This window comes from Medicago sativa, chromosome 6 (genome assembly GCF_051527215.1).
Source record: "Medicago sativa cultivar Bolivia chromosome 6, Bolivia_mono, whole genome shotgun sequence".
NCBI classification, from domain to species: domain Eukaryota; kingdom Viridiplantae; phylum Streptophyta; class Magnoliopsida; order Fabales; family Fabaceae; genus Medicago; species Medicago sativa.
The window spans coordinates 30,700,263-30,726,175 of record NC_140754.1 but is presented as its reverse complement, the minus strand read 5'-3'; the positions used below and the strand labels follow the sequence as shown (position 1 = coordinate 30,726,175).

The 25,913-nt window shown below is 34.0% G+C and overlaps 4 protein-coding genes and 1 pseudogene across 8 annotated transcripts; 1 reads left to right on the top strand and 4 right to left on the bottom strand.

The window, feature by feature from the left end:
- Positions 1-2,025: 2,025 nt before the first annotated feature.
- Positions 2,026-3,432, bottom strand: LOC146914476 (uncharacterized). Its single transcript, XM_085721074.1, has 2 exons — positions 2,748-3,432; positions 2,026-2,660 (listed from the first exon to the last, which is right to left on the bottom strand). The coding sequence occupies exons 1-2, from the start codon at positions 3,430-3,432 to the stop codon at positions 2,026-2,028; spliced, it is 1,320 nt and encodes a 439-aa protein (XP_085577200.1).
- Positions 3,433-7,993: 4,561 nt separating this feature from the next.
- LOC146914475 (UDP-glycosyltransferase 74G1-like) lies at positions 7,994-10,845 on the top strand (annotated as a pseudogene). Its single transcript, XR_015014218.1, has 2 exons — positions 7,994-8,713; positions 9,732-10,845. The product of XR_015014218.1 is annotated as a UDP-glycosyltransferase 74G1-like (transcript).
- Positions 10,846-11,513: 668 nt separating this feature from the next.
- On the bottom strand, positions 11,514-14,963 carry LOC146914474 (UDP-glycosyltransferase 74G1-like). 3 transcript variants are annotated; one of them, XM_085717340.1, is made up of 4 exons: positions 14,786-14,961; positions 14,011-14,187; positions 12,962-13,641; positions 11,514-12,438 (listed from the first exon to the last, which is right to left on the bottom strand). In XM_085717340.1, the coding sequence occupies exons 3-4, from the start codon at positions 13,613-13,615 to the stop codon at positions 11,719-11,721; spliced, it is 1,374 nt and encodes a 457-aa protein (XP_085573466.1). In that variant the 5' UTR covers positions 13,616-13,641; positions 14,011-14,187; positions 14,786-14,961; the 3' UTR covers positions 11,514-11,718. The 3 variants fall into 3 exon arrangements, with proteins under 3 accessions (XP_085573466.1, XP_085573467.1, XP_085573465.1); XM_085717341.1 differs by having other exon boundaries at positions 14,011-14,095; XM_085717339.1 differs by lacking the exon at positions 14,011-14,187 and having other exon boundaries at positions 14,786-14,963.
- A 1,611-nt stretch (positions 14,964-16,574) lies between these two features.
- LOC146914473 (mogroside I-E synthase-like) lies at positions 16,575-19,654 on the bottom strand. Of its 2 annotated transcripts, XM_085717338.1 has the most exons (3): positions 19,442-19,654; positions 18,055-18,742; positions 16,575-17,469 (listed from the first exon to the last, which is right to left on the bottom strand). In XM_085717338.1, the coding sequence occupies exons 2-3, from the start codon at positions 18,706-18,708 to the stop codon at positions 16,750-16,752; spliced, it is 1,374 nt and encodes a 457-aa protein (XP_085573464.1). In that variant the 5' UTR covers positions 18,709-18,742; positions 19,442-19,654; the 3' UTR covers positions 16,575-16,749. The 2 variants fall into 2 exon arrangements, with proteins under 2 accessions (XP_085573464.1, XP_085573463.1); XM_085717337.1 differs by lacking the exon at positions 19,442-19,654 and having other exon boundaries at positions 18,055-18,771.
- Positions 19,655-21,277: 1,623 nt separating this feature from the next.
- On the bottom strand, positions 21,278-24,333 carry LOC146914472 (UDP-glycosyltransferase 74G1-like). The gene is made up of 2 exons (XM_085717336.1): positions 23,661-24,333; positions 21,278-22,157 (listed from the first exon to the last, which is right to left on the bottom strand). The coding sequence occupies exons 1-2, from the start codon at positions 24,309-24,311 to the stop codon at positions 21,438-21,440; spliced, it is 1,371 nt and encodes a 456-aa protein (XP_085573462.1). The 5' UTR covers positions 24,312-24,333; the 3' UTR covers positions 21,278-21,437.
- Between the last annotated feature and the right edge of the window lie 1,580 nt (positions 24,334-25,913).

The following is a 25,913-nucleotide window of genomic DNA, read 5'->3' as shown; positions in this document are numbered from 1 at the left end:
CTGGCACAAGGTAGCAACTGACGCCTCTTGGGGATAAAGCCCATTGTTGACCAAAAGTCTGGAAGAAGTCGCCATTTGTAAACCGGCGCAGAGTGTACTTTCATCCGCATGCTTCAACAGTCATCATTTTTTATATTTTTCTTTGAAAATCCCTAACTTTTGCCTGGACCGCCCTTTCGGGTTTTCAGTCCACCGGGAGTATATTCCTTTTTTGTGCCCCTAATTTTTGCCTGGACTGCCCTTTCGGGTTTTCAGTCCACCGGGACGCTCTCTATTGCCTAAGCCGCCTTTTCAGGTTTTTCGACTTAGCGAGCATTGATTTTTTGTATCATTTTTTGTATATATTTTTTTTTACTGTGAAAGCATCTTGCTTGAAGCAGAGGTCCCCTCCATTGTGTTTAGACATGTTTCTCTTCCGGAATGTAACCGTTCTCGAGGCGGATGCTGATGTACGCTTCGACTACTCACAAGTTCAAAGAGAGTGCGTTTGTTGTTCATACTTTTCAAAAGATGTAAAAAAAAGTTTTTGTATTCTGAAATTTTTTGCTTCAAGTATTGCCATCAAAAATAGAAGAAATTTTGCAATTAGAATAAATGAGAGTTCCAAATAAATGGGCACAGGCTCGAATTTGATGAATTGAGTGGTGGCCTACCAATGGCATGGCTCCACGGATCTTTGAAAAATTTGGAAAATGGTAAATATATGGGAAGGTACATTGAACACATATAACTGTTATACTCCCTGACAAATTTGTATGCCCCAGTTCCGAGTCTTTGGTTTGCAGATGCTTCGAATCAGAGGTTCTTTGATAGCAGGTATGCCCCAAGTGGATTGTGCCTGACCAGATGCAGTTACTTTGTCATGATCCTTAACTTTTGCATAGATCACCCTTTTCGGGTTTTCAATCTATCAGGATAATCATCATCACTTTTTTCTTTTTTCTTTTTTTTGTCTCTAATTTTTGCCTGGACCGCCCTTTCAGGTTTTCAGTCCACCGAGACGCTCATTTTTGCCTAAGCCGCTTTTTAAGATTTGCGACTTACCGAGCTTTTATTTTTGACAGAGTATTTCTTGACTGCACCGTCATTCATAGGATGAGTTTGTCACCATCCATAGTTGTAAGAGTCATTGCTCACAAGTCTTCATAATTAGGCGTCCACTTGCCCCTTGGAGTCTGATTGGAAGGTAGTACAAAGTTCCATTCTTGAAATTCATGGGGACGAACCTTTTTGTTAGAAGCTTGTTTCAAACCTCTTTTGATATATTTGTACAAGGTCGTCATGCGTTTAAATTTGATCAAGCTTGGACTTTAGCAGAACTCCTATTGATGGGACTTTGACCTCCACGGGAAGCACGACCTCCATGTTGTATATTGAGGAAGGAGGGGGTTTTCCCCTGTTGAAATGTGCACTGAAGTACGATATCTGAGCAAAGCGAATGGTAGCACCTCAAGCCAGTTTTCGTCAATGAATGCCATCTTCTGGACAATCTTCTTGATATTTTGTTTGCAGCTTCGATGGCTAAGATGCCCCAGTATGTGAGAGTTCTCGTCGGGAGTCTCTTCATTTTCCTTCTTCAGCTTCGGACACAGGGAACTCACAGTTGGAAGAGAGTACATGATTAATGTGTTCAACGGGTTTATTAATGCATGATTTGATTATTAATTTTGACAAGTATAAGTTATGATTATGCAGATATTTGAGAATGATTTTATTTTTTGGTTTTTTGTATTACCATTTTTTCCAGAAAAAGCACAAAATAAAAACAAAGTCGGGATCAAAACGACTTTTTTTATTAATGATGACAATGCAAGAAGCAAAATGCCCTACACAAGTTCACTTTCGTCTCGGGCGGAACGAAAGGATTTTTTTGAAAAGCAGTAAACAATAAACACATCATTTAAACAAATCGAGTAGCGGAAGAAAACATCAACATCGACTCAATTGCAGCTACTCCCTCTTTGTGTTGCAACATTAGACACCATGATCTAGTGGTAGATTGGCTTGCACATTTGGAGTCAAGACTTAGAAAGTCAGGCGATTGGTTCGGATCAAATTCTGGACTTCTTTCTTCAGTGCATTACAATGTTCAATATCATGGCCAGGTGCCCCTTGATGGAAGTTACAGAAAAGGTCAGGTCTATACCATGCTGGCAATCTTGTTGGTACCGGAGGAGGCGACTTGGTCTGGACTAGATTCTTTTCGAGCAACTGTGGAAGCAAAACTGCATATTTCATGGGAATCGGGGCAAATTGCGCCTTTGAGGCCTGTTGTCGAGGCTGCTGTAGCTGCTGAGGATATTGTGGCTGAGGGTGTTCTTTCACCATACTAACCTCCTGCTCTTTATTTTTCGAACTACTAGCGGGAACACTTTCTTTGACCAATCGTCCTTCTCGGACTCCTTCTTCCAACTGTACACCTATAGTAACCATCTCAGCAAAGTCCTTGGGCGTACTTCCGACCATATTCACGTAATAGAACTGATTGAGAGTCTTTAAGAAAAGTTTGGTCATCTCCTTCCCTTCCACACGTGGGCTGACTTGGGCAGCGACATTTCTCCATCGCTGAGCATATTCCTTGAATGTTTCTTTGTCTCCCTGAGTCATAGCCTGAAGATCGCTTCGGTCTGGGGCCATATCCACATTGTAACTGTATTGTTCTACAAAAGCATCACACAGATCACGGAAAGTTCAGATCTTTGTTTTGTCTAGATTCATGTACCACTTTGAGGCAGGACTAGCCAAACTTTCTTGAAAGAAATAGATAAGGACTTTGTCGTCCTTGGCATATGCAGACATTCTTCTCACATACATTGTTAGATGTTCCTCAGGATAGGAGTTCCCTTTATACTTCTCGAAATCTGGGACCTTGAACTTGTGGGGTATCTGGATGTTTGGCACCAAACAGAGATCGTAAGCAGTCTTCCCAAACACTTTCTTCCCATGAAGGGCTCTCATATCTCGCTGAATTTCGTCATATTTCTCTTGTAGGTCATCCACCCTGTCATAGGCCCCCACACCCCCAGAATGGAAGATGGGTTCCTCTTGTTGTGGGATGGTATAAACGGCGGGTGCTGAGTAGGTCACGACAGCTGGAGGAACTGTCGTAACTTGCTGAGGAACATGAGTTGCACGTTGAAAAGTAGGCATCTGAGCTTCACAAGCAATGGGACGGAGTATTTCGCCAGCAGTAAGAGGCGGGAACCAAGGTACGGAACGTTGCGGTGTAGAGTACTCTGGAGTATCGGCACAAAACGTCCATTCGGGGCCAGTAGAAACAATTTTGGCTTGAGTCCTGATAAGAGGAGGAGGAGGTGTTCGTGCTTGAGCAACCGTCAGTGTCTTCATCAATTCAGTCATTTCGTCCATCTTAGTCTGCATGGCTGCTATTTCCTCCCGGAGCAATTGATTTTCTTGCTCGAGAAAATCCATCTTCTCTTTATGATTGCTCGAGTGTTGTAAATGCTAGTTGGTTTCGGACGAGGATGCCATGACACTTTTGAGGTGGGTTGACCTTTCATGGAGAAGGAAAACTTGTGAGACTCGGAATTGAGACTATGAAATGCAAAATAATGCAAGGTGCTTATGCAAAAATAGACACATTTTTTGAAGGACTTGTCAAAGTAATTGTAAACATCATAAGGAATATTGTTTCATTTGATAATTTGAAATGTTAAAAACGGTTCCTTTAAGAACAAAAGCAAAGCCAAAGACAAAGTCCCCAACAAAGCTAAGGTCTAGTTTAAGACTTTTGAAACTGTATTCCTTGGTGTCCCTCTTTATAAGGTCTACTCCTCCGATGTTTACAAGAACTTATCTAGGTTCTTCGATATTTTGATGCGAAAAAGTTTTTATGAAGATATGCATGTATGCATGAATATGCTAAAGAACATGATGAGGTTCAGGATATACAATGTTGGAGCTTAGGGATAACAACACCATTTGGTAAGGACTAAGGTTTCCATTTGCACATGTAACAAGAGTTCTATCAAGGTTCCCAAAGTTTTCAACCACGTCCGAATATTTGTTAGGCGACGAGAGCACTCTCGTTCCAACAATATTCAACGGTTAGTCTCATTTGGGTGTAGTATCGCGTGACGACCAATACGAGAGTACTCTCGACTAGCCACCGCACTACGTCCTAAAAGGCCAAGATGGGTTAAAGGTGACTAAAGGTCCTCAACTTCGACGGTCACTTGAAAGTAACATGCCATACGCGAGTACTCACGACAACAAAAATATACCTCCAAGATCCCTCCATTGAGTGGGTTATCACATGTACCAATACCGAAGAGTACTCTTGGCATGGAAACTATGATTATACCCGGTCCTATCTTAATTTCCCTCAAGTCCGGGTGTAGGACTTATCTCACCACTCACGTTAAAAGAAAGAAGAAAGAAGAAGGGGAGAATATACATACACGTATTTCCATCTTTTATTATTATTATATATATATATATATATATATATATATATTTTTAAGCAAGTTATAGCACAAAAATTAAATAAGACCAAGTTAGGCTCAACCCTCTTAAGGGGGCCCCCAGCGGAGTCGCCATTTCTGTCGCGTCATTTTTCGGAGATCAAGGCTATTTGATTAGCTTTTTGACTCACTAAATTTATTTCACGACTGAACATTTTTATTTTTAAGAAAAGGGGAAAAAAAGTTTAAACACCCCACATTTTGAAAAGATTTAGGGTTCGGGGGTTAGTTACATAAAGGGAAGGTATTAGCACCCTTTATGTCCGTAGTACTCTACGGGAACCTCTTGATTTCATTTAATTAATGTGCTATAACTTGCTTATTTTTTCGAAGAAAAAAGAATTTGAAATGATTAATAAAGGAGGACCTAATTATCTACATTTTATTGATTTGGAAGGACAAAGTCCTCTGCCTACGTACCCGTGAGGGATCAAAACCTCGTAGTTCGGGGTAGAAATTGACGTTTGATTGGTTGAGTGTTTTTTAGTGTTTTGAAAAAGGTTTTAAAATGGAAGAAGCCAAAGTGGCAAATGATGTTTGTTTGTGTTTTTTAATATTGAAAGAAAATGGACTCAAAATAAGTTAAATTGATTGATATTTGATTAAGAAAATAAAATAAAAAAGGACGTCACTTGATTTAAGATCAATGTTTATTTAAGAAAATATTTTTGTGATTTTTGAACTATTTGCATGTTTTTGTTGTTTTTGAATAATTGGAAAAAAGTTAAACTAACGGAGCAGAAAATAAAACGCGTAGGGACCTTATGGCGGCGTTGGACCACCACAAAGACCATTTACCTAAACTAGAAGAGAGATAAAGGCACACACACGCACATACACATGCACCTGAGCTATTACAAAAAAAACCTATTATACATGCTATGGTCTGCGATGGAAATAAATAAATTACATCAATGCCTAATTTACATTCTAAATTATGTGCAAGAAGCGGAGATAGATAAATTACATTAAAGCCTACTTACATTCTAATAATTTGAAAATGCTTGATAAAAATAAAATGTGACAAATAGAAATAAAATAACTAAAAATGCAGCAAAATTAAAATACAATAATGAAAAAATGCATGAGAGAATTAAACAAATAAAAAATGAATGTAGGGTCACCGGTTCTCTTTATGATGGAATCTTGATTTGGAGAGCAGCCAAGGCAACACTACTAAAGAGAGCAGCACGGCAGTAGCAATTCAAAGTAGTTGGAAGAGCCACGCTGCAAAAAAAAATGACTATACATAGAATACGACACAAGTTTGCTAAATTGAAAATCAATAATAATAATAACAGCCAATGAAATTATGTAACAGGGCAACAAGCAACCAATTAACAAGATTACTAAAGTAGAATTAATGGTGCATAACAGAAACTGGACATGAATAAGTAGTATGTAAAGACGTGGCAATAGTGTTCTCAAACAATTAAAATTGAATGTAGATATACCTAGTGTAAAGACACGCAGCTATAGAGAAATAAAACAAGTGCAGCACCAACATAGAATAACCAGTATAAACGTGCAGCAATGGTGAAATTGAATTGAAATCGGTACCAACACACAAAAGCACATCACTACAATATGAATTGAATGGTACTTTATATTGTTGGATACTTTGAAGCCACGCTACAGTAAGCAATTACAATGAATTGGAACAGCAACAAGTGAAAGAAAAAAAATAAAAAAATAAAAGGAACAGCAACGTGGACATAACATAAATAGCAATTCTCAAATATAATAAACTTGCGCACAGTTAGGTAATGAATTGGAATAGAAACACGTCAAAAAAAAAAAAAAAAAATTTAAATTTAGAATTGAAATACGGCAATAGCAGAACATGTAGGTGAAACCACACCACAATTCACATGAGTAAACAGAAATGATTGAGAAAACTAGAAATCGCAATTCAACAATACTTTTCAAAACTCTAATCTAAATTACGGCTGTTAGGTTTTGAAACTATAATATTGTGTGGTGGCTAGGGTCTTTTGTCGGCAGGTTCTTTGGAATCTTTTTCCCCCAACTTGTGTGCTGCAGGTTCAACTTATAGTGAAGGATTTGAGGTTAGGGTTTGTTAAAAAACAGCAGAAAGTTTGTGGCTTGAGGAGGAAGAAGAGCAAAGTCTGTTGCTGGATTGGGATGTAAACTTGTACTGGATATGTGATGTGAACAGGCTGTCTTTGGATTTGAACCTGGACTGTTTTCTGATGATGAACAAACCGTGATTCTTTGGATTGGGATGAAAAGGAGCGTTTGACAATTTTTTTTGATTTTATAGGATAATAACAAAATAAAATAATAGTAGAAATAATGAAAAATGAAAATGAATGACAAACTAAATGAATAAAACTTTCAGATCCTTAAAGAAGAGTAATTAATAGAAACAAAATAAAATAGAAAATAAGGACAAAAGAACTAGTGACTAAAATAAAACATAAAAAACGAACAACTAACAAAAAGAAAAATTGATTAAAAATAAAAGATGGAAATTAAGAATTAAAGATAAAACTTAAAGAGAGAAGAAGGCCCGACCCGGAACAAAAAAAATGAGGCATTTTAAAATACCTCTCTGCCGAATTTTTAACTGAAAAGTCAAAGACTGATCAGGGTCAGATGACACGTGTCGGTGTATGAATGTAGGACCCTTAGGTCAAAAATTGGGGTATGACATGCATCATACTCTTGGACTTTGTTTTTCTTAGGATGTTCTTAGACATGAAGAACAAGTATATGTGGAGGGAAATCCTATTTAATTGCATAGGACCATTCAGCCATCAGAGAGGATCGGAGTCGTCCAAATATCATTGATGATCATAAAATTGTGATAACACATACACCCGATTAAAAAAAATGATGAAAACAAGGTACCAATTGAGTCCTTCAAAAAAAAAAAGGTACCAATTGAGTTTTTACTTTTTATTTTTATTGTGAAGAGGTACCAATTGGGTTTGTTTGGATATGTATCATTCAATTGTCATGTCTTATTTTTATATTAATTTATTTTATAATAAATTCAAATGTTAAACATATTGTTTATTTCTTTCTTGCTCTTGTTAACCAGTGCCCTAAGGGCAATGATTGAGGATTCCCTTAAAAGAAATTTTATCTTAGAAATACAAATCTTTACCTTTTTTTAACAATAATTACCCCACTTTTCGATAAAAACTTGCTTATTTTTGTACTTTAACCAATGTTCTAAGGGCAATGGTTAACATTCTTTCTTTATTAGTCAAGTGGTATAGTAGTTAGAAATTCACCTTTTTTAAACAATGAAGGAGAGAGTCCAGAGTTCAAATCCTATCTCCGCATGTAATATACAATGTTCATATCAACTGAGTTAAACTTCTCATGAACAACATTAATTTTTTATTTATTTATGGAGTACTGATATCCATCTAAATTACAAGTATCTAAAAAGTTACCTTAAAAAATTCTTGAACACTAATCTACTATTACTACTTCAGATGCTCTTTATAAAAAGAAGAGAAAAACACGAACGGTGCATTTTGAATGAATCCTCTAAAAAGCAAACACACAAAACATAACACAACGCAGAAAAAACTAAGAAATGGAGAAAGAAATAAAAAACCAAATACCTCACTGTTTAATCATTCCATATCCAACACAAGGTCACATAAACCCAATACTTCAATTCTCAAAACGTTTAGTCCAAAAAGGACTAAAAGTCACACTAGTAAACACCATATCATCTTCCAAAACCATCACAACCATAAACCTAAACCACTCCATCGAATTCGAAACCATCTCAGATGGTTTCGACGATGGTGGTCTAACCTCTGCAAAAAACATCGAGACTTATATCGAAACCTTTCGTCGAACTGGATCAAAATCTCTAACTCAACTTCTTCACAGGTTAACAGCATCAAACAACCCTATAGATTGTGTTATTCATGATGCTTTCTTGCCTTGGGTTGTTGATGTAGCTAAGGAATTTGTCCTACCTGTTGCTGTTTTTTTTAACTCAAGCTTGTTCTGTTAATAGTATAAATTTTCATGCTTTTAAGGGATGGTTGGATTTACCTTTGTTGGAGAAAGAAATTGTGTTACCTGGATTGCCTAAGCTTGAAGCTGCTGATTTGCCTTCTTTTTTGTATAAATATGGAACTCATCCTGGTTACTTTGATATTTTGACTAACCAATTTTCAATGATTGATAAAGCTGATTGGGTTCTTGCTAATACTTTTTATGAATTGGAGCCAGAGGTATGTCACTCATACAATGTTTAATTATTATTTTAATTTTTTTTTTTTGTCTTTAACTGATCATTGTAGAGGAAAGAGATTCTGTTAATTTTGAGTTCAGTTGCAACATAAATAAAACTTGACTAAATAATACCAACCACGTGTGAGTCTAGCGGAAGAGATTAGACTCCTATAGTATGACAAACCAAAGTTTGAATGTTCGTCGTAGAGGTGCCCACTTTTAGTATCCAAATAATGCCTCAAATATGATAAACTCCGGAAGAGTGAACCTATGGTTAACAAAATTTTGGGATTAAACTCTTGTATTGACTAAAATGCATTAATCATTGTGTCAAACCATTTGGTTACACAACATTTTTATTATAGAGGTTGTTGACCTTCTACATAGAATTCAAAGGTCATGGATAACAATGTCATGTCTTTTAGGTCCATGAATGTTGTGTTTACGAAGATTGATTTCGCCATACAAACAGGACAAGTGACGCATCTTGTTGTCCACTTGTCTTCTGTTCATGTGTAATAATTAATCCTTGATATATAATATCATTCAATTTTACGAATTCTTAATTGTCATATAATGTTGTGCTATACAAAAAAAAAAAAAAAATTATTTTAGATATGTCGCAATGTAACAATGTTTTAAAAATCAAATTGAACATCAGTTCGGCTAGACCACTAGTTCATGATTCAACGACTTTAAACTGGAACAAAACCAAGATTGATATTCTCAAATAATCAAACCATAGACAGTTCTGATTTCACAGTTTAGCCGGTTGAGCCATCCTTTTTGATCTGGCTTTTAAAACACTGTAATTTTCGACATCATCTAAAATTGCTATTAAACGAGGCACCAATCGCTGTACCCGATACATAAAAATATTTGATGTCAAACTCTAAATTTTGATAACATAGTATTTTCATTTAAAAAAAAATATGCCCTTAATTTTAGTTGAATGTTTTTATTAGTATATTTGTTTAGATATTGATGATTGAAATGTGAATTAGTTTTGATTTATAGGTTGTAGATTGGCTGAGGAAGATTTGGCCATTAAAGACAATAGGACCATGTGTTCCATCCATGTTTTTAGACAAACGAATCCAAGATGACAAAGACTATGGTATTAACATCTTTAATCCAAATTCCGAATCTTGCATCAAATGGTTGAATAATAAACCAAAAGGTTCAGTCGTGTATGTATCGTTCGGAAGCAGGTCAAGTCTTAGTGAAGACCAAACTGAGGAAATAGCTTATGGTTTGAAAAACTGTGGCAGATATTTCACATGGGTTGTTAGAGAATCTGAAAAAAGTAAAATTCCAAAGGGATTTGTGGAAACATTAGAGAAAGGTTTAATAGTGACATGGTGTCAACAATTAGATGTGTTGGCACATGAAGCTGTTGGTTGTTTTGTGACACATTGTGGTTGGAATTCAACATTGGAAGCTTTGAGTTTAGGAGTACCGATGATTGCGATGCCAATTTGGACCGATCAAATAACAAATGCAAAGTTTATTGTTGATGTATGGAAAATTGGTGTTAAAGGTATTGGTGATGAGAAAGGGGTGGTTAGAAGAGAAACTATTGATGATTGTATAAGGGAAATAATGGAGACCGAAAAGGGAAATGAATTGACAAAGAATGCTATGAAATGGAAGAATGTGTCGAAGAATTCAGTTGATGAGGGTGGAAGTTCTGATAAGAATATTGTTGAGTTTGTGAATGAATTGAGTCTCAGAAGGAGGAAGTTCTAGTAAAAATAGTGTACATGTTTCGTCAAATTATGATATGTTGTGTCATATATAAGATCGACACTTTAGATGGAAGGAGCGTTCGATGTCTGACACGACACCTATACTTGTAGTTACACTTGGCTATTCCATTTTCTGAAGTTGCTATTAGTGTCAGTGTGTTAGTGTTAGTATTATGTCTGATGTCCGTGTTTATATCGGTGCTTTAGGCTATGTCTGTAACGAATAAATGTTGCTGGCAATGTTTGTTAACATGAAACAAAGGTTGTAACTTGAAGTGTTGTGAAAACTGCATGATTTTAGGTCGCATAAAAACAGATTGACTTTTATCGTAACAATTTTTAAAGTCACATATATACATGGTTCTAATCTGTTGACAGTTTTACACTGATAGTGCAATATACTTAAACTCTCTAAATTTGAGCTCACTTTTATGATTAAAGCCTAATGCAGATGACTATATGTTTATTTACTCAAGTTACATTATAATGAAAGTCAATGTTAATGCCAAGCTAGAATTAATTTCTCCTAATGAAAGCTTCAATTTAGAATACATTTTGAAAATAGGACTGTTAAACTATGTCAAAATCAATAATATAGTATTTGATTCGAGGTGGAAAGCAATCTAAAGCTCTCAAGTCGATCAAAGTTGTAAAGCGACGTAAGACCGAATGCATATTTTGCTTTCGAGGTTGAAATCCTCATATATAGTGAAAACGTTAAGGTGACTTGGCGGGAAGACTTGTTACAGGTATTTACAGAACACTTGGATCTCAAGTGCAGAGCTAGGCTTGCACTTCAGCATCATAAATGCAGCGAAAATTCAAGCAACATCAATTTTCTGTTGTTTCTAATCACAGGTTCTGAAAAAACAATAATTTTAGCTTTATGTAAATTGCATGGATAACAATCATGTTGGACTATAATCAGATTATGGAACTTGTCTGGCAAGGAACTAATGTTGCTACTACAGAAAAAGCACACAGTGCAACTAAGTCTTTAGGTAGTGGACATTATTGTCAAACTCAAGATCTTACCTAACATGGGAAAGGGTTGAAAAATCATGACACAAATATCTTGGCACTGGTTGTAAAATCCTACCAAATGAAAATGACCACATTATACTTATTATATCAAATGCACAAAAGAAGCACAACTCAAATAATACACCATATAAAAGAAAGAAAAAAGAAAAGTAGAAATAAACAATTTATTAAAAGATACATCAATAATTCAGAAGCTAATAATAACTCTTAGCTCAACATTGAGCCAAAGCAGCCACAAATTCTGCAATATTTTGATCAGATCTTCCACCCTCATCAACAGAATTCTTAGCCAAATTCTTCCATTTCAAAGCATTTTTCTTTATTTCATTTCCTTTTTCAGTCTCAATTATTTCCTTTATACAATTCTTAATTGTTTCACTTCTAACAATCTCTTTCTCATCAGCAACAGCTCTAACACCCATTTTCCAGACATCAGCAATAAGTTTTGCATTTGTAACTTGATCGATCCAAAGCGGCATTGCAATCAATGGAACACCGATACTCAAAGCTTCCAACGTCGAGTTCCAACCACAATGTGTCACAAAACAACCTAAAGCTTCATGTGTTAACACTTCTAATTGTGGACACCATGTCACTATTAAACCATTCTTCAATGTTCCTTCAAACCCTTTTGGAAGCTTAACTTGTTCAGATTCTCTAACAACCCATAAGAAATATTTTTCACTATCGTTTAATCCCAAAGCTAGTTCTTCTATTTGCTCTTCACTAAGACGAGAATTGCTCCCAAATGAGACATACACAACTGACATTTTTGGTTTCTCATTCAGCCATTTGATGCTAGATTCTGTATTTGGATCTGAAATACTAACACCATATTCTTTGTCATCTTTGATTCTTTTATCCAAATACGAAGATGGCACTGATGGTCCGATTGTCTTTAATGGCCAAATCTTAGCCAACCAATCCACCACCTAAATCAAATTAATTTAAGATTTAATTCATAATCAATAAAAATAGAAGACTATCAAGGACTTAAAACCCGTCTGCGGTGGTTAGAAATCAAAGGGTGTCATTGTTCCAAACCAATTTTATAGAGTGTTGATACTTATGAAAAGTAATATAGGATACTCAAGCCTATCTGTGAAGCACGGATACTTGAAATTTCAAACCATGTTGTCGTGGATACAAATCGATATGCAGAATCGTGTCCGTGCTTCATAGTCAGTGACTAACTTTTCTCAACTATTTATCAACAACCACTAACAAACTTCTAAGGGAGTTGTAATTAACTCACTAATCAATCATCTAATACTATATTTCTGTTAGTGGCCGCTGTGCGATTAGATTTGAAGCCACGTCAGTAGCAATTCTCCGCAACATTTAAGATCTTATCGCAAAATAAAACCTTGCCAAAATCACATCCCATTAGATAAGCAAAACTAGACAAATCGAAGTATAGAATGACATTTCGGTTATTTGATTTAAGTGACATACCTCTTGTTCAAGTTCATAAAATGTGTTTGCAAGAATCCAATCTGCTTTACCGATGTTAGAAAATTGATTCACAACTACGTCAAACACGATTGGATAGGATCCATATTTATATAAGAGAGAAGGCAAATCCCCTTGAGCAAGTTTAGACAATCCAGGTAACAAATACTCAGATTGTGAAAGTGGCAATTCAATCAACTTTTGATGAGTATGAAAGTATATGCTATTAACAGAACAAGATTGAGTGAAAAAAGGAACACCAAGTAGCCCGAAATTCTTGGCAACATCAAGAACCCAAGGACAAATTGCATCAAAGATGACACAATTTGGTGGGTTTTTTGAGCTCGAAAGCTTATGAAGAAGCGTAGAAAGTGTTTGTGATCCAACTCTCCAGAAGGTCTCTATGTAAACTTCAGAGCTCTTTGCCGATTCATACCCTCCATCGTCATAGCCATCTGAAATGCTCTCAACTTCGATATTTGAAGAAAGATTTTTGTTTTTGATAGTCTTCCAATATGAATAAACAGTTATCAGTGTAACCTTTACTCCTTTCCCTATCAAACGCTTTGAGAATTGAATCATAGGATTCATATGTCCTTGTGCTGGATAAGGTAAGATCAGACAGTGAGCTACATGGTTTTTCCTCTCCTTTTCCATCTCTCTCTCTTCTTTTCTTCTTGTTCCTAACAAAATACATTTATGTACTTTAGTTAAAAATACATATTCGGACACAAAACAAACATTTGTGCTTGGACATAGTGCCCTTGTTTGGTAAAAAATAGCAGATAGTTGATAAGCTTGCTTATAGCGGATGATTTTTAAGCAAGCTTATAGCTGATATCAGATAAGCTACCTGATTGAACTTGTAATGTTTGGTAAAATTGGTGGTTGAAGTAGTTTATAAATATGAAATAACATAAAAAAAATGTATATTTAGTTAATATTTATTTTTTTAAGTAATATTACAAAGGTAAAATTGAGATAAATGTTAAAAGTTCGATATCGGACAAATATGGCCTAAATATTTGTTTATAAGTGGGAGCAATCCTCACCTCACAAGTCTGTTTTGTGGGGTGTTAGGCACAACCATGATTTCCAAGATGGTGTCAGAGCTTGTTGAATTCAAGGGTCACCTACCTATCCACGCACCAAGCCCAAAAAGAGTCCTGGCGTGAGGGGAGTGAATTGGGAAAAACCTAAGTCCACCATCAGATACAAGGGCCACCTACCTATCCACGCAACAAGCCCAAAAAGAGTGCTAGCGTGAGGGAGTGTATTAGGAAAAACCCAAATCCCACGTCGGATAGTTAAATGAAGATAAGTTATAAGTTACTTGAATTAGTTTTATCAAAAATCACTATAAGCTCATTATATTACAATTTTCCCTGCTGAAATTCTTAAGCAGAAATGAATATTATCACCATGTCAAATTTAATATAAGAAACTAAAACCACCACATAATATAAACACAAATATATTACTAATAATCTCAATTGCACAATCAATCAATCAATTTATCACAATTAGAGTCATCATGGCCGTCTTAAACGATTCGAAGGCCCTGTTTTAAATTTATAAATTGGCCGTCAATAAAACAAACACTAAAAACATAATTTTAAAAAAGGACTAAAAAAACAAACACTAAAGACATAATTAAAAAAAGAGACTAAAATCACTAAAAAACAAACACTAAAAACATAATTTAAAAAAAAATGACAAAAATAAAAAAAAAAATTGCCACCAGCACCTTGTACCCAGGACCAGGCACATACAAACACTAATCCAGACCGCTAGACCATTGCAAAATTTCTGAATGAGATTCATTACCTTGCTGTTGCTGAGTTTCAGTTATGTTCACTGCATATGCATAAATTGATTCCCTATGTTTGAAGCTGCTGACTTGTTTGTATAAATTTGAAACTTATCAAAAAAACTTTGGGACATTCTTTGAAATCAATTTTTAATCATTGATATAGCAGATTGGGTTTTTGCCGATCCATTCTATGAATCCGAGCCATAGGTAAGTCACTTTATACAATATTTTAATTTTTTATTTTTTTTTGTCTTAATTCATAGGTAAGTAAAACTTACTAAAGATTGGAGTAAGTCTTGCATAGTCACAAGATGGAAACCGATCCCACACAGTTACTGTGTCATGCAATAACTACTATCGACCGTCCAATTTAAAACGAGTGGCTAAGATGAAACTATGTGGAAAAAAAACCATACAAATCTGAACCATTAGATCACTTTTGTATGGCCGAGATTGACCAATGCATGAAATTGCGTAAATCAGTTACATCAGGCGATCCAAGTCCTATTTTTTCTTGTGTGCTCAAATGATTATTATTTGAGGTTGTGACGAACCATGTATTTCTCTTGAAGATTGTTACGATCAGAGATTAAATTTGTGTATTACTAAACAATATGTAACCCTAATGGTAAAATTATAGTTTGATCTTTTTCTCATGTCAATTTTGCCTTTTTGGTGCATCCGCATGTAGATTTTTAAGATTCAAATCTATCGTTTTATTTTTTGATGAACACTTCTAGTCTTTAAATCTATGGTATTTCACCTGAGTTTGCATATGAATAATAGATTTTAAGCTTGAAAATCCATATACAAATATACGAAAAAGGGCAAAATTGTAGTAATTAAGGATTAAACTGTATCTAGAATTAAATTAAGGACTAATTTTTCCAGTAAGTAATTAAGGATTAGTTTATTAGCTTAATTTAAATATTAATTTTATTTTATGTCATGGACCAGTAATGGCATGGTGTCCACAACTAGTAGTGTTGGCACATGAAGCTGTTGGATGTCTTGTAGTTGGAATTCATCATTGGAAGCTGAGTTTAGGAGTTCCAATGATTGTTATGCCTATTTGAACGAGAAATGATATTTGTACAACCATTTTCTTACAACTTTTTGATAATTTTCTCTTTCATACTCACATTATATTCTTATTCCCTCTCTTCCTTTTTCTCTCTCTATTGTTTTGGACCATTGAAAAGAGAGAAAATGAAAGTTGTCATCAAAGTTGTCCCAAATGGTTGTACATATATCACTACTCTATTTGAACAGATCAAATTACAAATGCAAAGTTTGTTGTTGATGTATGGAAAGTTGGAGTCAAAGGTATTTAGTGATGAGAAAGGGGTTGTTAGAAACTATTGAAGATTGTAGTGTTTTGCTTCAAATTTATGGTCTGCTATATCATACTCCCTCCGTCCCTATATGTAAGCACCCTTTGTCTCTAATAAAAGGGTGCTTAGATATAGGGACGAAGGGAGTATATAACACCAACATTTAAGTGGAAATGTGTGTCTCAGTGCACGACACGCAATCAATACATGCAATTACATTTAATGGTTCCTTTTCATTAAGTTATTACTATTGTTGATGTGTCAGTGCTAATATCATATCTGTTGTCTATCTATATATCCATGCTTCATAGTATATCTAGCTTTTTACGAATAAAAGAATCATAATATAATAAGCTCAATTGACATCATTAATATGTAGTTTGGCTGCATAACAATTATATTTAACTAATAAGATTATTGAACTTGTTTGGCAAGGAATCAATGTTGCTACTACTGAAAAACACAAGGATTGTAAGACAAATCATTCAACCCTACCAAATGACAATCTTATACTTATTTTATTCACATGCATAAACTTAAGAAAAAAGTGAAATGAAAGGATTTATTAAAATATACACCAATAATTCAGAAGCCATAAACTAGGAATCATCACACACCAATTTTATCAATTTTAATAGTATATCTCAACATTGAGCCAAAGCAGCCACAAATTCTTCAATATTTTGATCAGATCTTCCACCCTCATCAACTGAACTCTTAGCCAAATTCTTCCATTTCAAAGCATTTTTCTTAATTTCATTTCCTTTTTCAGTCTCAATTATTTCCTTAATACAATTCTTAACTGTTTCACTTCTAACAATCTCTTTCTCATCAGCAACAGCTCTAACTCCCACTTTCCACACATCTGCAATAAGCTTTGCATTCGTAACTTGATCGGTCCAAAGCGGCATTGCAATCAATGGAACACCAATGCTCAAAGCTTCCAACGTCGAGTTCCAACCACAATGTGTCACAAAACACCCCACAGCTTCATGTGTCAACACTTCTAATTGTGGACACCATGTCACTATTAAACCATTCTTCGATGTTTCTTCAAACCCTTTTGGAAGCTTAACTTGTTCAGATTCTCTAACAACCCATAAGAAATATTTTTCACTATCGTTTAATCCCAAAGCTAGTTCTTCAATTTGCTCTTCACTTAGACGACCATTGCTCCCAAATGAGACGTACACAACTGACCGTTTTGGTTTCTCATTCAGCCATTTGATGCAAGATTCTGTATTTGGATCTGAAATGCTAACTCCATATTCTTTGTCATCTTTGATTCTTTTATCCAATAACAAAGATGGCACTGATGGTCCGATCGTCTTTAATGGCCAAATCTTACTCAACCAATCCACCACCTAAATCAAATTCAGTTAAGATTTAATTCATGAATCATAATCAATAAAAATAGAAGCTACCGAGGACTTAAAAACCGTCTGCGGTGGTCAGAAATCAAAGCGTGTCATTGTTCCAAACCAAATTCCCCAGAAAAGTGTGTCGATACTTATGATGCTTGATATAAAAGAAACATATTGAATTGATTGAGAAAGATTATGAAAAGGATTATATGATACTCTATATATAGAACTCGTGCAGCTTGTAATCTGTGAAGCACGGATACTTGAAATTTCAAACCTTATTGTCCTGGAACATAACGACAAGCTGTTTCGTGTCCGTGCTTCATATTCAGTGGCTAAATTTTCTCAACGAAAAAAAAAAATACCTAAGGAAGTTGAACTTATGGAGGATTTATTTCATACCTATTTATTAACAACCACTAACAAACTCCTAATACTATATTTCTGTTAGTTGCTGCTGTATGATTACATTTAAGATCTTATCACAAAATAAAACCTTGCCAAAATTACATTCTATTAGATGAGCAAAACTAGACAAATAAAAGTATAGAATGACATTTCAGTTATTTGATTTAAGCGACATACCTCTGGTTCGAGTTCGTAGAATGTGTTTGCAAAAATCCAATCTGCTTTACCAATGTTGGAAAATTGATTTACAACTACGTCAAACACGATTGGATAGGATCCATGTTTATACAAGAAAGAAGGTAAATCCCCTGGAGCAAGTTTTGGCAATCCAGGTAACAAATACTCTGATTGTGAAAGTGGCAATTCAATCAACTTCTGATGAGTATGAAAGTATATACTATTAACAGAACAAGATTGAGTGAAAAATGGAACACCAAGTAGCCCAAAATTCTTGGCAACATCAAGAACCCAAGGACAAAATGCATCAAAGATGACGCAATTTGGAGGGTTTTTTGAGCTTGAAAGTTTATGAAGAAGCTCAGAAAGTGTTTGTGATCCAACTCTCCAAAAGGTTTCTTTGTAAACTTTGAAGCTCTCTGCCGATTCATACCCTCCATCGTCATAGCCATCTGAGATGCTCTCAACTTCAATATTTGAAGAAAGATTTTTGTTTTTGATAGTCTTCCAATATGAATAAACAGTTATCAGTGTAACTTTTACTTCTTTCTCTATCAAACGCTTTGAGAATTGAATCATAGGATTCATATGTCCTTGTGCTGGATAAGGTAAGATCAGACAGTGAGCTACATGGTTTTTCGTCTCCTTTTCCATATCTCTTTCTCTCTCTCTTCTTTTCTTCTTGTTCCTAACAAAATACATCTATGTACTTTAGTTACATATACATATACGTACACAAAACAAACAATTGCGCTTGGACATAGTGTCTTTGTTCGGTAAAAAATAGCAGATAGTTGATAAGGTAACTTATAGTGGATGACTTATTAGTTAGTTATAGCTGATACCAGATAAGTTAGCTGATTGAATTTCTGGTAGTTGGTAAAATTAATGGTTGAAGTAGTTTATAAAAAAGAATGTATATTTAATTAATACTTATTTTTTCAAGTAATATAACAGAGGTAAAATTGAGATAAATGTTAAAAAATCTCACATTAGACAAAATATGACTTAAAAATTTGCTTATAAGTGGACACAATCTTCACTTCACAAGCCAGTTTTGTGTGGTTAAGTTAAGTCCAACCACGATTTTCAAGATGGTATCAGAGTTTGTCGAATTCAAGGACTACCTATCTATCCATGCACCAAGCCCAAAAAGAGTGTTAGTCGTGAGGGGGATTATGATAACTATGATAACTTAGCTTATCAAAATTCGCTATAAGCACATGATATTACAATTTTCTAGAGCAAAAACCACCACATATTACAAACACAAATATATTACTAATAATCTCAATTGCACAATCAATCAATCAATTTATCACAAGTCATACTCAATTCACAAAACTGTATAATGTTGATTACAAAATTTCTTAGTGAGATTCATTACCTTGCTGTTGCTGAGTTTCTGTTATGTTCACTGCATATTCATAAATTGATTTCCTAAGCTTGAAGCTGCGGACTTGTCATCTTGTTTGTATAAATTTGAAACTATTCAAAAATACTTTGAAATTCTTTGAAATCAATTTTTAACGATTGATACAGCAGATTGGGTTTTTGCCAATATATTCTATGAATCCGAGCCATAGGTAAGTCACTTTATACAATATTTTAATTTTTTATTTTTTTTTGTCTTAATTCATAGGTAAGTAAAACTTACTAAAGATTGGAGTAAGTCTTGCATAGTCACAAGATGGAAACCGATCCCACACAGTTACTGTGTCATGCAATAACTACTATCGACCGTCCAATTTAAAACGAGTGGCTAAGATGAAACTATGTGGAAAAAAAACCATACAAATCTGAACCATTAGATCACTTTTGTATGGCCGAGATTGACCAATGCATGAAATTGCGTAAATTAGTTACACCAGGCGATCCAAGTCCTATTTTTTCTTGTGTGCTCAAATGATTATTACTTGAGGTTGTGACGAACCATGTATTTCTCCTGAAGATTGTTACGATCAGAGATCAAGTTTATGTATTACTAAACAATATGTAACACTAATGGTAAAATTATAGTTTGATCTTTTTCACATGTCAATTTTGCCTTTTTGGTGCATCCGCATGTAGATTTTTAAGATTCAAATCTATCGTTTTATTTTTTGATGAACACTTCTAGTCTTTAAATCTATGGTATTTCACCTGAGTTTGCATATGAATAATAGATTTTAAGCTTGAAAATCCATATACAAATATACGAAAAAGGGCAAAATTGTAGTAATTAAGGATTAAACTGTATCTAGAATTAAATTAAGGACTAATTTTTCCAGTAAGTAATTAAGGATTAGTTTATTAGCTTAATTTAAATATTAATTTTATTTTATGTCATGGACCAGTAATGGCATGGTGTCCACAACTAGTAGTGGCACATGAAGCTGTTGGATGTCTTGTAGTTGGAATTCATCATTGGAAGCTGAGTTTAGGAGTTCCAATGATTGTTATGCCTATTTGAACGAGAAATGATATTTGTACAACCATTTTCTTATAACTTTTTGATAACTTTCTCTTTCATACTCACATTATATTCTCTTTCATACTCACATTATATTCTTATTCCCTCTCTTCCTTTTTCTCTCTCTATTGTTTTGGACCATTGAAAAGAGAGAAAATGAAAGTTGTCATCAAAGTTGTCCCAAATGGTTGTACATATATCACTACTCTATTTGAACAGATCAAATTACAAATGCAAAGTTTGTTGTTGATGTATGGAAAGTTGGAGTCAAAGGTATTTAGTGATGAGAAAGGGGTTGTTAGAAACTATTGAAGATTGTAGTGTTTTGCTTCAAATTTATGGTCTGCTATATCTATATCATACTCCCTCCGTCCCTATATGTAAGCACCCTTTGTCTCTAATAAAAGGGTGCTTAGATATAGGGACGAAGGGAGTATATAACACCAACATTTCAGTGGAAATGTGTGTCTCAGTGCACGACACGCAATCAATACATGCAATTACATTTAATGGTTCCTTTTCATTAAGTTATTACTATTGTTGATGTGTCAGTGCTAATATCATATCTGTTGTCTATCTATATATCCATGCTTCATAGTATATCTAGCTTTTTACGAATAAAAGAATCATAATATAATAAGCTCAATTGACATCATTAATATGTAGTTTGGCTGCATAACAATTATATTTAACTAATAAGATTATTGAATTTGTTTGGCAAGGAACCAATGTTGCTACTAATGAAAAACACAAGGATTGTAAGACAAATCATTCAACCCTACCAAATGACAATCTTATACTTATTTTATTCACATGCATAAACTTAAGAAAAAAGTGAAATGAAAGGATTTATTAAAAGATACACCAATAATTCAGAAGCCATAAACTAGGAATCATCACACACCAATTTTATCAATTTTAATAGTACATCTCAACATTGTGCCAAAGCAGCCACAAATTCTTTAATATTTTGATCAGATCTTCCACCCTCATCAACAGAACTCTTAGCCAAATTCTTCCATTTCAAAGCATTTTTCTTAATTTCACTTCCTTTCTCGGTATCAATTATTTCCTTTATACATTTCTTAATTGTTTCACTTCTAACAATCTCTTTCTCATCAGCAACAGCTCTTACTCCCATTTTCCACACATCAGCAATAAGCTTTGCATTCGTAACTTGATCGGTCCAAAGCGGCATTGCAATCAATGGAACACCGATGCTCAAAGCTTCCAACGTCGAGTTCCAACCACAATGTGTAACAAAACAACCTAAAGCTTCATGTGTTAACACTAGTAGTTGTGGACACCATGTTACTATTAAACCTTTCTTTGATGATTCCACAAACCCTTTTGGAAGCTTACTTTGATCACATTCTCTAACAACCCATAAGAAATAACTTTCACTATCTTTTAATCCTAAAGCTAGTTCTTGTGTTTGCTCTTCATTGAGACCAGCCATGCTACCAAATGAAGCATACACAACTGAACCTTTAGGTTTATCATTTAGCCATTTGATGCAAAATTCTGTATTGGGATCTGAAAGGCTAACACCATATTCTTTGTCATCTTTGAGTCTTTTGTCCAATAACATAGAAGGCACTGATGGTCCTATTGTCTTTAATGGCCATATCTTCACTAACCAATCAACCACCTAAATTAAAGTAAGATTGAAATCATCAACAGAAAATAAAGACAATAGGACCAGTTGCAATTTGATTGTGATCCTCAACCACCTAAAACATTGTTACTGTTACATTCTAATAGGTAATAACTAGTGAACATGTCCCTTTCAAAAAAAAAAAAAAAAAAACAAGTGAACATGTGTGTTTAGTTTTGCGGTTACAATAACTGATTTTGTACAAGTTCACTTAGTATAATTGAGTTTTACTAAACATGAGTTGACTGTAAAGTTGTTTATGTTTGGATACAAGGTTATCAAAATCGGGACTTTACTTCAAGTCCAAAGGGAGTAGCAAAATCGAGACTCGTAAAATCGCAATCAAAATCGAAGGATTTTACTCAAGGACTTTTGTAGAATCGATATAGGATAGCAAAGTCGGGACTCGTAAAATCGCAATCAAAATCGAGGATTCTACCAAAACAAAAATAATGCTAAATATATGTTATAAATTGCATATAGTCATAAATGACTCAAGTTCAAAGTACACAAAATACATATACATAAATGACTCAAAGCATAGGTGCAAATATTTTTTAGTAGTCTTAATAATGGTAAATAACCTAGACAAAATACTTAAAGGAAAATCCTAAATGCCTCACAAAATACTTGATCACAAGTGAGCAAGGCTATTAAGTTTCAAGGCAAAGACTAGAGGCCTAACAAAATATTTAATGGCAAAGCTTATATGTAATCATAAGTCACGAATAAATCGCCAATTATATGAACAATCCCGTGTAACTATTGAGGAAGTGTGGGGGAAGTGAAAAAATAAAATTTTTGGCCTTTTGGGTATTTATAGAACCGGGTCATGGGTTCAAATCGGGTCAATTTACGAACCAAGTCAAAAATTGACCCTTATAAAAAAATGAACAAAATCCAGCGATTTTGAACGGATTTCACGATTTTGTGCGATTTTGATAGGATTTTGCCTGTTTTTGGACTTTGCTATGGATTTGAGTCGTTGAAGCTACGCAAAGTCGCAAAAACCAGGATTTTGGGACTTAAGTCGCGTTTTTGATAACAATGTTTGGATACATTTACGTAAAAGTGACCTGAACAAAAATTTAAGTGTGGAAATCGTATTTGGAGCTTGAAGCTACAAATTCTAACTTCAGGTTAGATTGAATTGCGAAGGACAAGTCTATTCTACCTGAGAACATCTAAACATGTCAAAAACAACTCTACACCTCCCTAATCAATTTTGTCTCGTTCAATATTGAAATCAATCGTACGCGTAAAAGTGAATTTAATTATAAATTTAAGGCTAAAAGTCAATTGTAGAGACAAAACTTCAAATTCTAATGTGACGTTAGAATCATCTCAGGAGGACAAGTAAATTATGCAAGAGAAAATCCAAACATATCAAAATAAATTTTACACCTCAAGAAATAGTTTTGCCTTTCCAAAAGTGGAACCAAACATACACAAAATCAAAGTAATAAATGAAAATTTTAATATGTTTATCTGACTTACCTCCGGTTCGAGTTCATAAATCGAGTTTGCAAGAATCCAATCAGCTTTACCAATATTAGCAAATTGGTTGACAACTATGTCAAAGTAACCAGGATAAGAACCATATTTATACAAGAAAGAAGGTAAATCCCCTGGAGCAAGTTTAGGCAATCCAGGCAACAAATACTCAGATTGTGTAAGTGGCAACTCAATCAACTTCTCATGAGCATGATAGTATACACTATTAACAGAACAAGATTGAGTAAAAAAAGCAACACCAACTAGTCCAAAACTCTTTCCAACATCAAGAACCCAAGGTAAAAATGCATCAAAGATAACACAATTTGGAGGGTTTTCTGAGGTAGAAAGTTTATGAAGAAGCTCAGAAAGTGTTTGTGATCCAACTCTCCAAAAGGTTTCTTTGTAATCTTCTAAGCTTTCTGCTGCTAAAAGGCCTCCTTCGTCGAAGCCGTCAGAGATGCTTTCAACTTCAATAGAAGTGAGGTTTTTGTTGCTGATTGCTTTCCAAAAAGATGTAACTGTTATTAGTGTTATCTTTACTCCTTTCTGTATTAAACGTTTTGAGAATTGAATCATAGGGTTCATGTGGCCTTGTGCTGGATAAGGTAGGATTAGACAGTGAGCTACATGGTTTTTCTTTTCACTTTCCATCTTACTCTCTTTATCTCTCTCTGGTTTTTCTTTTGGTTACAAATGAATTTATATACACTCACTCACACACAAAAAACAAGTACTCCCTCCGTTTCATAATGAGTGTCGCTTTAGCCAAAAAAATTTGTTTCAAAATGAGTGTCGCTTTCAGTTTCCAATGCAATAATAACTTTTTCTTTTCAATTCTACCCTCCAATTAATACTCTGCACACTACTTCCAAAGTATTACTTTTAAAACTAACCAATAGTTAATAAGGATAATTTGGTAAAATAACCATTCTCTTTCTCTTAATCATTGCATTTCTTAACATGTGTGTAAACACCTAAAACGACACTCATTTTGAAACGGAGGGAGTAATAGAACTTCAAGTTATATAATATCCAAACATGAATTTAAATTTAAATTGCATTTAAAAGTTCTACATTTAACGAGATAATGTTTGAACACGTGTTTATAAATGAAAAAGTCATCACCTGATAAATGGATGAGTTACACCTAATATATAAAAGGGTTAATATGTTTTTACCCCTGTAATTTGGGCGAGTTTCGGTTTATCCCTTGTAAAAAAAAATTTAGATTTCAATCCTGTAATTTGAAGATTCTTTCGTTTTAAACCCTGAGACCATCTGACTGTGCAAACATGATGACGAGGCACGCTGAGTCAGCATTTTTGGATGATGTGGCGCGCTGACTGTATAATTTATTTTTTTTAATTTTTTAATTTTCATTTATATTAATTTAAAATAAAAAACTGAAAATTAATTTTAAAATTAGAAAAAAATTCAGATTATATTTTTTAAAATTGAAAAAATCAGAAAAAAATAATTTAAAAATTCGAAAAATCAGAAACAAATTCAGATTTATTTTCAAAAAAAAAAAAGAAATCTAAAATTAAGATTTTGAAAATTAAAATAAAATCAATTATATTTTCAGATTATATAATTTTCAAAATTTTATTTTCATATTTTAATCTGAATTATAAAAAATTTATATTCAGATTTTTTTAAGAAAAAAATTCCAGAATTTTTATTTTTGGTAGAAAAAATTTTAAAAAACATTTTTATTTCAAAAAAAATCTGAACACTTTTTTTAATTTCAAATTTTTTTCTAAATTTTTTTTTTATTTTTAAAAATTCCAGAATTTTTTATCTTTTTTCGAAAATATATTGTTTTTTACGAGTTTTTAATTTTCGAAAATTAATTTTCTGATTTTTTAATTATTTTTTATTTTAAAATTAATATAATTTCATTTATATTATTTTTTATTTTAAAAAAAAGGCAAAATGCCACGTTTGCCCATAAAAAAAATAAAAAACAAAATTAATTATACAGTCAGCGTGCCATATAATCATATATGCACAGTCAGCATGTCACGTCAGCATTTTGTCCAGTCAGATAGTCTCGGGGTCTAAAATGAAATAATCTTAAATTACATGGTTGAAATCTAAACTTTTTTTTACAGGGGGTAAAGACATATTAACCCTATATAAAAATTTATCATGGTATTAGAGTCTATTCGCACTTTATTCAGTCACTTGCTATGAGGTCGGAACTGCGGTAATAAAAGCCGAATTTTTCGTGTGTTAGTTTTAATGTCAAGC